This window comes from Lampris incognitus, chromosome 1 (assembly GCF_029633865.1).
Source record: "Lampris incognitus isolate fLamInc1 chromosome 1, fLamInc1.hap2, whole genome shotgun sequence".
Taxonomy (NCBI): Eukaryota; Metazoa; Chordata; class Actinopteri; order Lampriformes; family Lampridae; genus Lampris; species Lampris incognitus.
The window spans coordinates 100,815,928-100,831,420 of NC_079211.1; the positions used below are offsets into that span (position 1 = coordinate 100,815,928).

The 15,493-nt window shown below is 43.1% G+C and overlaps 1 protein-coding gene across 1 annotated transcript in view; it reads left to right on the forward strand.

Moving 5' to 3' along the window:
• Positions 1-15,493, forward strand: part of slc23a2 (solute carrier family 23 member 2) — a 78,419-nt gene that overhangs the window by 24,769 nt on the left and 38,157 nt on the right. Inside the window, exon 2 of the mRNA XM_056285135.1 lies at positions 8,366-8,601. Within this exon, the coding sequence (XP_056141110.1) occupies positions 8,500-8,601 (102 nt within the window). The 5' untranslated portion in view covers positions 8,366-8,499. The remainder of the gene's footprint in view (positions 1-8,365; positions 8,602-15,493) is intronic.

Here is a 15,493-nt window from a genome sequence, read left to right on the forward strand (position 1 = left end):
CGGTTCGGTGTGCAGACTGAGTGGGACTAAAAGAGTTTGTTTTGGTTTTTTCAGAGTTTGCGTTTTTCTGATTGCGCCACCACGCTTCGATGGTGATGGCAACAATTGCATGCATGCTGGTATCTTTATTAAAAGTGAATTAGTGATCCTCATGTATGAATCATGCATCAATAATACCCTAATTTTACACATGATCCATGATGATGAAGACACAGAAAAATAGAAATACATAGCATATTGTCAATATTTTAGAGAACCCCCAAAATTTCACAAATCATGTTTTGTGGGGAGCTCATGTCTTATTAAGGGGAGCCAAACTTCCCCGTAGTTCTCACCCTGAGTACAACCCCAACCTTTTATGTCCCCTTCATTTTACCGAGGACCTCTTCCTGAACCGGGCACAATTCAAGGCTGAATTTTCGATTTGTTCACCTTTCCTGAAGAAGAAAGTACCATACAACGTTGGATACCGTTTCTTTTTTCGGGGCAAACAGCCATATGCCAACGTGTGTATTTGTTCATGCCTGATATTTGGCTAGGCTAGTGCTAAAAGACAGGAGCTATTCTATCCATAAAGGGCAATATTGAGAAGTCAGAAGCGCAAACTGTAACTGAAGTTGTATCATTGAAATGTTAGTCTTGTAAACTAAATAGTTTGTGAATACAGTTTCATTGCAGACACTGGGAGTTATAAAATTAACCAAATTATTTAGGGAGCTAATGGCAATTTGCTCAAAACAACATAGCCGAGAACTGAGCAGTCAGATTACATCCCTTTATTTCAACCATATTCACTCATAATCATGGCATTATTTCCACAACCGCTGAGGATAAACGTCAGTATCCCATGAACACGATTTTTTTTCGAGTAATAAGCAATCCACTATAATATTTATAACACCAAAGGCAGTTTTGTTTAAGTGAAGATATTCCAAGCCAAAAGGCTGTGAAACTACAGTCTTCTTGGTAAATGTATGTACAAGTTCTTGCAAAACAGTCTATTTGAGTAGTATTATAGGCATTTAATGTACTCCAGCATACAAATAACTGCCAAGAGAAATCCCTCCTCGGTTGCTCTCGCTGGGGTTTCTTCTGAATTTTTTCTCCCTCTTAAAAGTTTTTTTTTTTTTTTTAGAGAATTGTTCCTTATCCGGTGTGAGGGTTTAAGGACAGGATGTTGTGTTGCTGTAAACCCATTGAGGCAAAATTTTAATTTGTGATATTGGGCTATACAAATATTTATAAAAAAAAATTGGGCAGCATGGTTGCGTGGTGGTTAGTGCAGTTGCCTCACAGCAAAAAGGTCCTGGATTCGAACCCCAGGGTTGTCCAACCTCGGGGGTGATCCTCTGTGTGGAGTTTGCATGTTCTCCCCGTGTCTGCGTGGATTTCCTCCGGGTGCTCTGGTTTCCTCCCACAGTCCAAAGACATGTAGTTCAGGTGAATCAGCCATACTAAATTGTCCCTAGGTGTGAACGTGTCGGCTCTGTGATGGACTGGCAGCCTGTTCAGGGTGTCTCCTCACCTGCTGCCCAATGACTGCTGGAATAGGCTCCAGCATCCTGCGACCCCAATTGAGATAAGGGGCTTGAATAATGGATGGAATGGGCTATACAGATAAAATTGACTTGACTTGATGCAGGGATATACTATGCAGTTGTTTGACGACAGCAGAATAAAATGTTACTAGCTACATAACCTTTTATTATTTCCTGATAACAGACGTTTTCCACTTCAGTTGGCATTTTAGCGCATTTTCCACATGTACACTGATAAATAGGGGCATGTATAGAAACATTTTTACATGCAGCTTGTGACTGAAAGCAGGTAATGAGCGTAATATTTACAAGAGACATCCTGCTGTAATCTTTGTTGCTGTGGATGTTTGTGCTGCCCACTCTCATACTCCGGATTGTATTCGGGCTCAAACATGTGTATGGATGAATTTTGGAAGTTGCCATTTCCTATCAAGGATGAGAAATTATGTTACTTAGTAGGTTTATAGTTTGCTTACAGAACCTCCTACACCAGTGTTGTATCGAACTCTGTTTCCCCGTCGAGCTGTTTCCCCGCTTCCCCTTGGCAGGCATCCGGAAGTTGGCCAATCAAAAGAAAGCAGTGGGCTTTTAGGGAGGGGGGCCATAAAGAGACAGCTAAAACAAGCTAAAACAGTTGGTTTCAGAGAGAGGATGAACTGAGGGGCTGCATAAAGGGCCAGTATAAGATAAATAAGGATTTTCTTTTTACTCTAGGAGCTCCAGAGTAAAAAAAATATGAAGCTAGAATGAGCATGATATGGCCACTTAGTAAAATTCCAGAGAAGTTGGCTAGTAACAAACTGTCTAGATTTAAGTGCTGCATTTGACACTGTTGATTGCACTATTCACCTTGACAGACAAGAAAAATGGGTTGGCCTTTCTGGTTGTGTTTTGAACTGGTTTAAGTCATAGTTATCCTGTCGAGAATATTTTCGCTCTTGGCAAACACTCCTCGGCCAAACATGAGATTACTCGTGGTGTTCCACAAGGGTCGATTTTAGTTTCCTTATTATTTAGCCTGTACATACTGCAATGAGGTAGTTAAAAAGCTCCTCGGTTGCAAGGCGCCGGGTGTGGATGAGATTCGCGCTGAGATGCTGAAGGCTCTGGACATTGTTGGGCTGTCTTTGTTGACACGCCTCTTCAGCATCGCGGGGAGGTTGGGGACAGTACCTGTGGAGTGGCAGACTGGGGTGGTGGTTCCCATATTCAAAAAGGGGGACCGAAGGGTGTGCTCCAATTATCGGGGCATCACAATACTCAGCTTCCCTGGGAAAGCCTACTCTAGGGTACTCAAAAGGAAGCTCCGACAGATTGTCGAGCCTCAGATCCAGGAGGAACAATGCCGATTCCATCCTGGCCGTGGAACAACGGACCAGCTCTTTACCCTTGCGGAAGTGCTGAGGGGGGCATGGAGTTTGACCAGCCAGTCTACATGTGTTTTGTGGACGTGGAGAAGGCTTACGACCGTGTACCGCGGGGCACTCTGTGGGGAGTTCTGCAGGAGTATGGGGTACCAGGGCAGTTGCTACAAGCCATCCGATCCTTGTATAACCAAAGTGAGAGCTGTGTCCGCATTCTTGGCACAAAGCAAACATGTTTTCGGTGGGTGTCGGACTCCTCCAAGGTTGTCCCTCATCTCCGATTCTGTTTGTGATATTCATGGACAGGATCTCAAGGCACAGCCAAGGTGAGGAGTGTGTCTATTTTGGGAACCTCAGAATTGCATCTCTGCTCTTTGCAGATGATGTGGTTTTGTTGGCTTCATCAGAACACGACCTCCAGCGTGCACTGGGGCAGTTTGCAGCTGAGTGTGAAATGGCTGGGATGAGAGTCAGCACCTCCAAGTCTGAGGCTATGGTTCTCTACCGGAAAATGGTGGATTGCTCCTCCAGGTTGGGAATGAGTTGTTGCCTCAAGTGAAGGAGTTCAATTATCTCGGGGTCTTGTTTATGAGTGAGGGTAGGATGGAGCGGGAGATTGACAGGCAGATTGGTGCAGCATCAGCAGTAATGCGGACGTTGTACCTGACCATTGTGGCAAAGAAGGAGCTGAGCCGGAAGGCAAAGCTGACGACACACAACTCTATATCTCTCTCACCTGATGATGTTAGCCCAGTTGTCCAACTCACTGAATGTATTAGAAATGTAAGCCTATGGATGTCTCAGTTTTTTGGTTTTTTTACAAGTCAACACTGAAAAAACCTGATAGTTCTTAAACCCAAAGCAATGAAGCTACTTCCACATTTAGAGACCTTGGCACAAAATCTAAAGCCTAAAACAAAAAAGCCTTGGAGTGTTTTACACCCAGATCCTAATTTTGAGTTCCACTTAAGAAACATCACTTAAACAGCCTTTTGTCATCTTTGTAACATTGTCAAAGTGCAGCTGTTTTTAACCGAGGGAGATACCGAAAAATGTATGCATGCTTTTATTGCTAGTCGTCTTGACTACTGCAATGCTCTCCTGTCTGGTCTACCTGAGTCTGCACTAGACAGGCAACAGCTGGTGTAGAACACCGCCATGTTGCCTGTTGATGTGACTTAACTTGACTTGACCAGCAAGAGAGACCACATTAACCCTTTTTTTAAAATCACTTCACTGGCTACCTTCTAGAGTGGATTTTAAGATTCTTTTATTGGTAGTTAAGTCTCTTAATGGCCTAGGCCTCCAGTACATGTCCAACATCCTTTTAAGATTTGTTCCCAGTATGTCACTCAGGTCCTCTGGTACTGGTCTTCTTGCTTTTACAAGGACAGGGCAAAAACCTATGGGGAGACAGCCTTAAGTGTCAGTGGTCCTTGTGTCTGGAATAGCCTGCCAGAGGATCTGAAAAATGCACTGTTAGTCAACACTTGCAAAAGAAATCTTGACACTTATTTTAGCCCAGCTTTTATGTAAGGCATGGCTCTATTATCTGCTTTACTTTTTTCTGATTGATTTATTGGTATTTTATTTGTTTGCTTCATCTTCTATTTGATTTCTTCCTCTCTCTTACTCTGTGTTCTGTTTTCTTAAGATCTGGTCTGTACTTGTTTTATCACATAAAGCACTTTGAATGGCATTTACCTGTCTGAATGGTACTACATAAATTTGATTTGATTAGCGGCATTCACACTAGGGTCTTCTTGCGTTAGTACAAGGTCACCCAGGGGGCTGCTGGGATACTCTGTCCAGCTCCACAGTTCTCCTGCCCTCTCTTTGCTACTTCAAGGATCAAAGGCTGTTTTCACTGACTGTATTGTCCCAGTTACATGCTACACTATTCACGAATCAGAAAATGACCAGCAAATGAAGTGTTCAGCTTCCTTGATGTGAATTGGCTCTGTCTAATCCAACATGTTGCTTGTGGCATAAACACGTCCTCATTGCATTTGGCTTTTAACCTGATGATGTAGTTTCCTTAATGGAATGCATGAGCTGTTGTGAGATCAGAGGACGGTAATGACTGGTTGATTCTTCAATCGATTGTTCGCTTATTCAATAAATCGGTCACATTGATGATTGAATCATGATTAAATGCTTACTGTCAAATTAACGCTTGTCTCACCTCCCTCCTCCTTACCCTTACCCCTCACCTGTACCCTCTGCCTCTCTCCTGTCTCAATTACTCTTCCTTTTACAATCCTTCTTTTTCCTCCCCTCTTCTTTCCCCTTCCTCTTAATCTCCATCTCATACACACTCTTTCTCTGACCTCCTCATTCTTTCTCTCACTGTCTTTCTCTCTCTTACCTCTCTCACTCATGTCTTGCTGTCTGCGCCCCTTTTCTTTCTACTTTCTTTTTTCTTTTTCCCTTTCTCTACCACCCCTCCTCTTTCTCTCTCTATTTACCCCTTTGCTCCCCCTCCGTCCTCGATCCTTTCCACCTCCTCCTTCTCCTTTCCCTCTGTCACCCCTCCCACACAGATGCTCCCAGCCGCCCAACTCGAGAGGAGTGATGGGATGTGTCAACTAGGTATTACACCTATCCCAACACCTAACACTGCAGCAAGCACCACCTCCCTGGAGGTCTAGTGGTTAGGATTCAGCTCTTTCACCCCACATTGCCCCTGGTTTGATTCCCACTCCCAGGTTCAAGCCATACAGTACGCACCCCCGTTGTCACCAAGCACCCCCCCCCTTCCTCTTACTAGCTTCCCTCCGTTTAGTAGCCCTACGGTTGCTGTTCTATAACTGATCCTGCACTCTGACCTCCATACAGATAGGGGACAAGAAAAAAAGGATTTTCCCTACAGGGATCAATAGGGCGATCAGCCAGGTGGGAAAGAGAATTGGGGGTGGGGGATGTGAAGTACACAAATATGAAGAGGAAAGGGGAGATAAAACAATCATAGAGATTTTACTTAGGGTCCGTGGTGGTGTAGCGGTCTAAGCATTGGCTTTGTGTCGATGCAGTTGCCCACTGGGGATCGGGGTTCGCGACCCGGTCTCGTCAGATCCGACTATGGCCGGACTCAATGAAGCAGCAATAATTGGCAACGCTGCCTTCGGGAGGGGGGCACAGTCAGCTTGTGTTCGTCAAATGAATGCGTCTGTGTGTGTGTCGGAAAAAGCAGTTGTTCGGCCTGGATTCGCTTTGTCATGGAAGTGGCGAGGCGTCTCCTTCGAGGCTGCCGGCTGGAGAGACGCAATTGCCGAACGCATGCAGTATGAGGGTGGGTGTTTGAACTAAAAAAGGGATCGATTGGCCACTAAATTGGGAGAAAAAGGGAAACATCAGAAATAAATTTATAAAAAAAAAAGAGAGATGTTACTTAATTGCACATCTTATCACTAACAGCCAGGAACAATAGATGGATGGATAGATAGATACACAGGTGGATAGATAGGTGGATATTGTAGATACAGAGAACCAGTTAAAGGTTAGATGGCTAGAAAGGTTATTGTCCTTAGGAAATTATTTTACATGCTGTGTGTATGTTGCATTGAACACTGCAAATAGGTCTTTAAACACTGCACACTTTAACAGCTTGTATTCAGCTACAGAGCGACATTAACAGGGATGCATCCAGAAACACCTGAAAAACTCAGCAACAATGATATGGGCAACAGCACAGATTCACATAAGCTAGCAGCACAGACAACCATATAATAAACCCTACAACATTCACATGTATGACGGGCTCTGATCAATAGAGTCACTGTTCAGGAAGAAGAATGGTCAAGACCTAGAAAGACAATGAAGAAAATAGAAAATAAAGGATGTGACATGAATTTAAGTATCTTCAATTTATCTAATACAATATAATAAAGAAGGCATTAAGACTCCTATTATTTCTGGCTTTGGTCCTGCATATTGATTCTTGTAGCTCAGACAGACCATCAAGTATCTTCTCTCATTTCTTAAAATAAATTTACGCCATTTGTTTTGGGCTTTATGTTCGGCGTATTCCCTGCCCCTGTGGCATTCAGATACTATAGACCTTGGTGGCTTCCGTGATTTATAATTTGATACAGTACCTTTTTGTCATTGCTAGAACAGGTGAGATGAGTTTGAGGAATTCAGTTGAAATATAATTGTGTGGTATTAGTTTCAATGGCTGTTGTGGTGATTAAGTTGAGTAGGACATTTTCATGAAGAATTTTAGGTAAATTACGAAACAGTCTGACGGTGGGAGCTGCTGAAAATTTTTCCACATCTTGGGAACATGCAGACCTCATCTGAGGCTGCCACAGCTCAAGGCTTGTTTAGCCTAAACAAGAGTTGACATGACACCAGAAATAACACAAGGTCACTATCCAGGGGTGAACAAACTGACATTCCTCTCTCTTTCCCCCCTCCTCCCTCGCTCTTTACCAGCTTTCCTTCCATTCGATGCTACACCACCTGACAATCTTTTTGCCATTCCTCTCAAACTGTTCTTCTCCCTACACCTCTTCTCTCTCTCCCTTCACCTTCACCTCCTTCTTTCCCTCTCACCCCTCATTGTCTCTAACAGTAGCCCGTCTACATAGCTAAATATGCCTAAGCATCAGGCCAAGTTGTTGTTCTCCTACTATAAATCCTCAGTGGCACCCCTTCTGTAATCACCACTGTGGAAAGTCTGTCAGCAACCCCTGTCAATGGAGCCTCACCTCCCGGAGTAGAATCAGGGGTTGCTTTATAATTTATCTCGACCTGTCACTGTGATGGACTGGGTTGTAAAAATTCCCCTGTAGTCTATTTCCACCTGTCATATTTGATTTCATGTTTACTGATATCATATTTTGCGCTGTATTTGTGCAGGACTATTTGTCGGGCTCTGCTTCACAAAAATGTTAAAAGTTATGAAAAGACTGACAAAAAGAAAGTTGTTTGTACTGGAAGCTCGTGTGCATGTGTCAGCAATACTGAATATGCTTTTAAAATGCTAGTCACCAACTTACCACAGATAGCAAAGTAACTGTCTGTCACGTAGGCTACGCTGTGATAACGCTTTAGCAAAGATGGTCACTCGTGTAGCCTTTTTGAATAGTAAATGTAAATTTGACAGGAATACAAGTTGAGAGTTTTCTCAAAAAGCCAGCAAAGCTCATTGCTTATGCTGATTCCATCAAAATGATGGATGGCATTTTGATTTATCCATCACGCTTTTAAAATTCAGTAAATAACAGAAAATTCTCAAGTTAACGCAGCCTCTGAGTAGAATGGACTGATAACTGGGTCCACAACTCTGAGACAAATCCAGTGTCTAAGCACTAAGAAGTACCTCCAGCCTCTAATCACATGTCTGACCCATTAACAGTCAGGCTAGGATACAGGAGCCTTATATGAGTCGTAAATCCAGATAATAATCTGTTTTCTCTCTCTAATCTGTCTTTTATTTATATGTTTCTGTCTTCTCAGTAGACGAGACGATCTTGGACAATGTAATCAGACTAAAGGAGCCATCTGCAGTGTTCATACCAGAGCGGGACAGAGGAGCCACACAGAGAGTGAGCAGGGAGGAGGAAGAGGAGGAGTACGAAGAAGACAGAAGAATGGGCGTGGGGAAGAATACTACCTCCACATCGTTGGACTCAGGTGGAGAGAGCAAATATGATGAAGAGGGCAAACATGGCGCAGATTTCTACCCCATACCGGTATGTGTCTGTCAGTTTGTGTTTGTCTGATTAAAGCGCAAGGGACAACTGCATTTGCGTGCACACACAGACTCATGCACACAATGAAACGAAGGTAATGGCAGGGTTAGGGCACGCAACCTTGTCATTAGTCATTACTCTTCTCTCCAATTTCCATTTCCTCCATCTGCATTTCCCCTTGCTAATTCTCTCTCTCTCTCTCTCTCTCTCTCTCTCTCTCTCTCTCTCTCTCTCTCTCTCTCTCTCTCTCTCTCTCTCTCTCCCTCGCTCTCTCGCTCTCACTCTCATTTTGACTCAAAGATAGACCGGCCAGCACTGCTAACATATGTGTGTGTGTAACACGAATGCCCATTTGTGCACACAAGTCTGTGCCAACTCAGGATATGTTACTGCTGCTGTGCCTATTTCCTTTTGTGTCCCCATGTCCTCATGGCACTAGCTCCAGTGCCAGATGTCGGTCAAATGATAACAATAGCAATACTCTACCACCCATTCATAAATTGCAATCATTCAGAGCTTTATTTGAATCCGGCTCATACCACTTATTGAATTTAATGTTGTTTTTTTAATAATCATATTTGATCTTCTAAATAGCCATGTTTTTGTCTTTTTGAAAGTAATGTGACATGAAATGCGTACCTTAACTGAGATATTGCGCCCTCATATGATGCCATGCTTCACATGCACTTTTCTGCACCTTATACTTCATTCCGCATGGTCTCAGGAGAATGAAGCAGGTTGGTTTGGTTTGGAGAGTTCAGCTGTGCTTAGTAGAGCAGAAGCCTCCTATGATAGTGAATGGTACACAAAGAGAAGGAAATATGACACGAGGGCTTGCTTACCATTTTTTCCCTTCCTGTTGTTGCATTGTTAAGAGATGTAATTCTCACTCTTTTTCTGTTCTCGTTCTTTCTCTCTCTCTCCATTGGTCTCTTTTTGGATTTATCAGTCGGTCGTTGTTTGCACACTGAGTCATGGAAAACGTTTTCTTCTTTTTTTTTTTGCTTAATGTAAAATCAGACTTATATTGAAGAAATGTTCTTGCAACATATCCTGCTTTTGATAATAAAAAAAAAAGAAATCCTGTAATGTTGTGTCATGACCATTAGTGTACAGAGGAGACCGAGCTGTTGAGTGTACTGTGTTTAATCCGTGCCCTGGGCGTGTAGACACAAGCGAGGCTGTAGAGCCCATACAGCGTTTTATTGAAGGCTCCCTCCTCTCCATTGTCGACGTTTCCCCGAAGTGATTGTCGAGCAAAAGATCGTTTGCAGGATAGAATGGAGCCAAAGGAAAGACTGATGCAAGGGTGCAGACACACGTATATGCACAAACACAGACCATACAGGAACCACAAACCAGTGGCATTTGATGGGATTGGAGGATTTGAGCTGTTTTGCATCTTTCAATCTTTGTTTTGCAGACATGGAAAACAACAAATGCCTCCTGTCATCCACAAATGTCATTGACATTTAATGTCTGCATCCTCCAGACTGCCCTCTTCTATATACTGACCTCACTTAGAATTTGATGCATCCATAGCACACAAGAGAAAGCATGTACCCAGGCCCACACACCAGCGTTTTCACTGCATTTTTAGAGTCAGTTTGGTTCTTTTGATGAGCGTTTAATTTTCAACCTTTTATCAAGTCAGATTTTAATCCTCATTCCTTACGTGCAGTTTGTTACTGGCTAAATTAATATAACCCCGGGCGGGGCGTCCGGGTAATGTAGCGGACCATTCCGTTACCTACCAACACGGGGATCGCCAGTTCAAATCCCCGTGTTACCTCCAGCTTGGTCGGGCGTCCCTACAGACACAATTGGCCGTGTCTGCGGGTTGGAAGCTGGATGTGGATGTGTGTCGTGGTCGCTGCACTAGCGCCTCCTCTGGTTGGTCAGGGCACCTGTTTAGGGGGAGGTAAAAATCTTTTAACATTAGTCTACGTTTTGTTTTTGATCTCTCTAGATAATTTTGCCCACTTGCGCTTTAGAATTTTAATAATATTTTATGTTTGTATATATTGTTGATATCTTTTTGTGTAATCAACTTTAGAACTCTGTACTGTTTAGTACGCCATAAATAATGACAATTATTTATTATTATTATCAAAAATGAAGATGATTGAGGGTGGCGCAGTGGTTAGCACGGTCGCCTCACAGCAAGAAGGTCCTGGGTTTGAGCCCCGGGGTAGTCCAACCTTGGGGGTCGTCCCGGGTCGTCCTCTGTGTGGCGTTTACATGGTCTTCCCGTGTCTGCGTGGGTTTCCTCCAGGTACTCCGGTTTCCTCCTGCCGTCCAGAGACATGTAGGTCAGGTGAATCGGCCATACCAAATTGTCCCTGGGTGTGAATGTGTGTGTGTTGGCCCTGTGATGGCCTGGCAGCCTGTCCAGGGTGTCTCCCCGCCTGCCGCCCAATGACTGCTGGGATAGGCTCCAGCATCCCCGCGACCCTGAGAGCAGAATAAGCGGTTCAGATAATGGATGGAAACTAATTTGCCGTTACAACCCTGGCGGCTGTCTAAAGGTAAGAAGGCTGGGTAACACGATCCAGGGGATGTAAAATAAGCTGACCGGACATGGTACATGACAGTAGTGCTGAGTGTTAATTTACAATGGTGACATCTTACAAGTGACTGATTTTACAATATTTTCACAACACCAAAGCCACGCCGGAGGGAAGGGGAGGAAAAAATGATGGGGAGAGGAAAAAAGAATAAGAGAAAGAGCCCCCCACACACACACACACACACGCACACACACACTGCAAAGTGCAAGTGTCACTGGCAGGTAACAACTGACTTAAAATAAAATGAGAAATCCACTCTTAAAAAGTAATCTTGAGATAATAGTTTGACAGTTAAATATACTGCATTTGGGGAAAAACAAAGTTCATCGAATTTAATTTTGAGTTTTTATTTGGTACACCATTTACATTTACTTCAATTTTTTTTTTATTGCACCTTTTTCATTTAGAAGCGCTTTAGTTTTAGAAACTTGTCAATCTCTGTCAATCATATGCCCTGTCCACCCCTTCAGTTATTCATCAGTTTTGTTCCACTTTCCATGCTTGAGTAGTAATTCACCTAGCCATGTGCATAGCAGGGGTTTGTTTGCTAGGACAATGTGTGTCCTTGTTATGGTTTACGCCAACACCAGCAGATTACCAGAGGATATCTACCAATTTGTTTTACCAAAATTGCACTTAGGTAGGATTTCAGTGGAAAGCCATGTTAATAGTGACGCACTTCTTGTAGTTGTACAGTTCCAGTCACATGACTCCAGAATCTAGTCAAAGGGCCTGTCAACTAGATCTGCACTTGAACAGTTGGGAACTTGGCATGCATGTCTACACTTATTGTGGGTGTGTCACACTTCTCTAATAAGCCAAAGCACTTTTATCTGTTCTTAAGCTAAGCCCACTGTGGAGCAGTATTAGACAAAGTGTGTATGACCCATAAAGTACAACATTGGTGACAAAACGTACTGTGGGCAAAATCTTAAGTATGTACTATATTAATTAATTCTTGGAGCATCTAGTTTTGGCTCAGAAAAGAAGCGGAGCTGGGTTAAAAAACATTTTTGGCCTTAGTCTATGAACATTTTTAGGCCCCTATTTGATCAAATTAAAATGAATGGGGAAAAAATACAAGCATTGAGGATGGGTGAAGGCCAAAAAATGCTACTTATGCAATGATGACATTATACTATAAGATTAATATCCTACAGCCTAGTGATATGTAGATGAGAGAATTCAATTTTTGATTTATAATAAATTTGCAAAAATGTCAAAAAACATATTTTCACTCTGTCACTATGAGTTATTGAGTGAGATTGATGGGCAAAAATCGCAATTTTATCTATTCAAAATTAAATCTACACCACATTAAAGTGCAAAAAGTGATGAGATCTGAAGTGTGTGTGTGTGTGTGTGTGTGTGTGTTTGTGTGTGTGTAAAACATTTTTAGGCCTCACTTAGGCTCCCTAGTTGAGAGGCCTTAGGCTGCAGCCTATGAAACCTATGTGTCCAAGACAGCCATGAGAAGAAGTCTAAATGGAGAAATAATGTGCACGAAATGTCGCAAGTTTTTATCAGTGGCTAGGCGAACATTATTTCCCAGGTTTGTTTTTTATGCTCACAGCTTCTTGAGACTGCCAGCGGTGTTGTTGAGATTTATGACAAGTTGTATTCAATTTAAAAAGCTGTCCGTGGCACTCCTTTGTGTTATAATGACCGTGTTTCACTGATATTTCGTGAATGTTTACACAGATGATAATGGTAAATTAGTCATCGAGTCTTCTGTAGTTCCCCGGTGGTGGAATGAGTTACCAAACTCCATTCGATCCACTAAGTCCCTGTCCATCTTTTAAGAAAATGCTAAAGACCCAGCTGTTTCTCGAACACCGCCACACCTGATGGTATTTAAAAAAAAAAAATTCATTTCTGTGCACCTTACGCATTCCTCTGTGCACTGCCTGTTGACACCTATGTTCTATCGGACTTGAACCTAGTTTTTTTTGGCACTTACTTGAGTTGTTGTCTCCTGAATAGAGCCTTGCTTGTGTTGTGTTAACTCTGAGGTGTACGTCGATTTGAATAAAAGCGTCTGCAAAATGAAATTTTAAATAGTAACAGCTGGTTAGATCAGGCGATGACACAACTGTAGATTTCCCATTTGACCCTGTTCGGTGGCTCTAGTTAGCAGCTTAATCTTGCCCAGATGTTCACTATTGATTGCAAACATTAATTTCATTCTTAGTGCTTGTAATGGCATAATACCTGTTGTTTCCCCACACTGGTCCATTCCTTTGGCTGTACAGCACACAGTGTAAGCCTCTAATAAAGGCAGGCAACTTTTAATTTCATGCAGGGATTCCAGAATCATGTTGTGTATTAAATAGAGTAGGAAATGTACTACATGTCCATTTTCCTTAGTCTGAAAGCAGGACTGTTGCTGAATCATGCTGAGGGGCCCAAGGACTAAACTGTCAGAAGTCTGATGTCATCAGATGGCGGACGTACAGCAGACACACAGATATCCATCCATCCATTATCCAAGCCGCTTATCCCAATTGGGGTTGTGAGATGCTGGAGCCTATCCCAGCAGTCATTGGGCGGCAGGCGGGGAGACACCCTGGACAGGCCACCAGGCCATCACAGGGCCGACGCATTCACACCCAGGGACAATTTAGTATGGCCGGTTCACCTGACCTACATGTCTTTGGACTGTGGGAGGAAACCAGAGCACCTGGAGGAAACCCACACAGACCTGGGGAGAACATGCAAACTCCACACAGAGGACGACCTGGGATGACCCCCAAGGTTGGACAACCCTGGGGTTCAAACCCAGGACCTGCTTGCTGTGAGGCGACTGCGCTAACCACTGCGCCACCATGCCGCCAACACACAGATATATCAAGCCTCAATGCTGTAGAGTTAAACTGTGTAAGGCAAGAAAAATTGATGCCAAGCACTCTAAAGTCAGCACAGATCAACTCGCTTTGCTTAAGCCTGGGCATCAGTACTTGTGGAAAGGAAGATGTAGATTTCCGGATACAAAACAATTAAAGTCATTGATTCCTTCAATGTTTTGTTTTCATACTGTGAATCCCAGCATTCCGTTGGAAACGGATGTGATCCCGAATGCGCAAAAAAGTGTTCATGTGCGGGTCACAATATCTGACTGCCCATATTTTGAAGAAACATGATTGAGTAACAGTCATCCAACACATGTTGCTTAAAATTAAGCAACATGTCACTCCAAATGAATTTAACCCATTTAAAAGTGATGTAATGTTTAGCTTTGTAGTTTAGCACATATCCTTTATAGTCCACGTTTAACATGCAAGTTTCTTCTCTTCCTTTTGAGGCAGACTTGAGACATTTCCTGTACGGGTACCAACTAGAGCCCAACCGATATAGGATTTTTAAGACCGATACTGATTTCGATATTTGAGGATTTAAAAATCCGATAATACAGGCTCCCGCATCCCCGCGATCCTGAGAGCAGGATAAGTGGCACAGATAATGGATGGATGGATATTCCTTTTTTCTTTTTCTTTTTTCAGAAACACACAACATAAAGATTGTTCCTAACATTTGTTATGTTTAGTTATTTGAGTCCTCACCAAAATAACGTGACATAATGCAGTTTAAAAGTATTGTAGCGAATTCAGGGGGCAGCCCGGGTACCGCCACAGCCGGGACGTGAACCCGTGTCTCCCGCTCCGCAAGCGACAACGTTAACCAGTCGACTAAAGGGTCTGACCCGTCAGCAGCTTCTTTGTACTCAGTTTCACCCAGCCCTCACAAGGCACCGATGAAAACTGTACCATCCACTGTGGCGACCCTTGAGAAACAGGGAACAAGCTGAAAGAAGATAAACACTGGTACCGATGTATCTGCAATTACCTCATGTCGGCCAATAAAATTTGCACGCCGATTTATCAGTCAGGATCTAGCCCCAACGTTGGAGGCACCAATAATAACATAGCGTATAGAGGAGCAATTGCAAAACGCTAATACGTTGCTCCAAAAATGCTAGTGGGGAAAAGGCCATCAAATGTTGCAGTTTTTAACAGGAAGAAATCACGGAAAACAACTTTAAAAGATGGACAATTACACTGCACAACAAAGAATTTGCCTCACTCAAACCGCCAGGCTGGTCACAAGGTATTTACCAATATACCGGATAATGGTGGAACTGTTATGACGGTATCATAAAGAGGCTAGGACTATGACGTCGGAAGCGGTAACAACTTAAAAACTCTCCAGACCATTTCAGTTAAATCTGTTCATCCATCCATCCATTGTCTGAACCGCTTATCCTGCTCTCAGGGTCGCGGAGATGCTGGAGGCTATTCCAAGGTGTGTGTGTGTCTGTCTGTCTC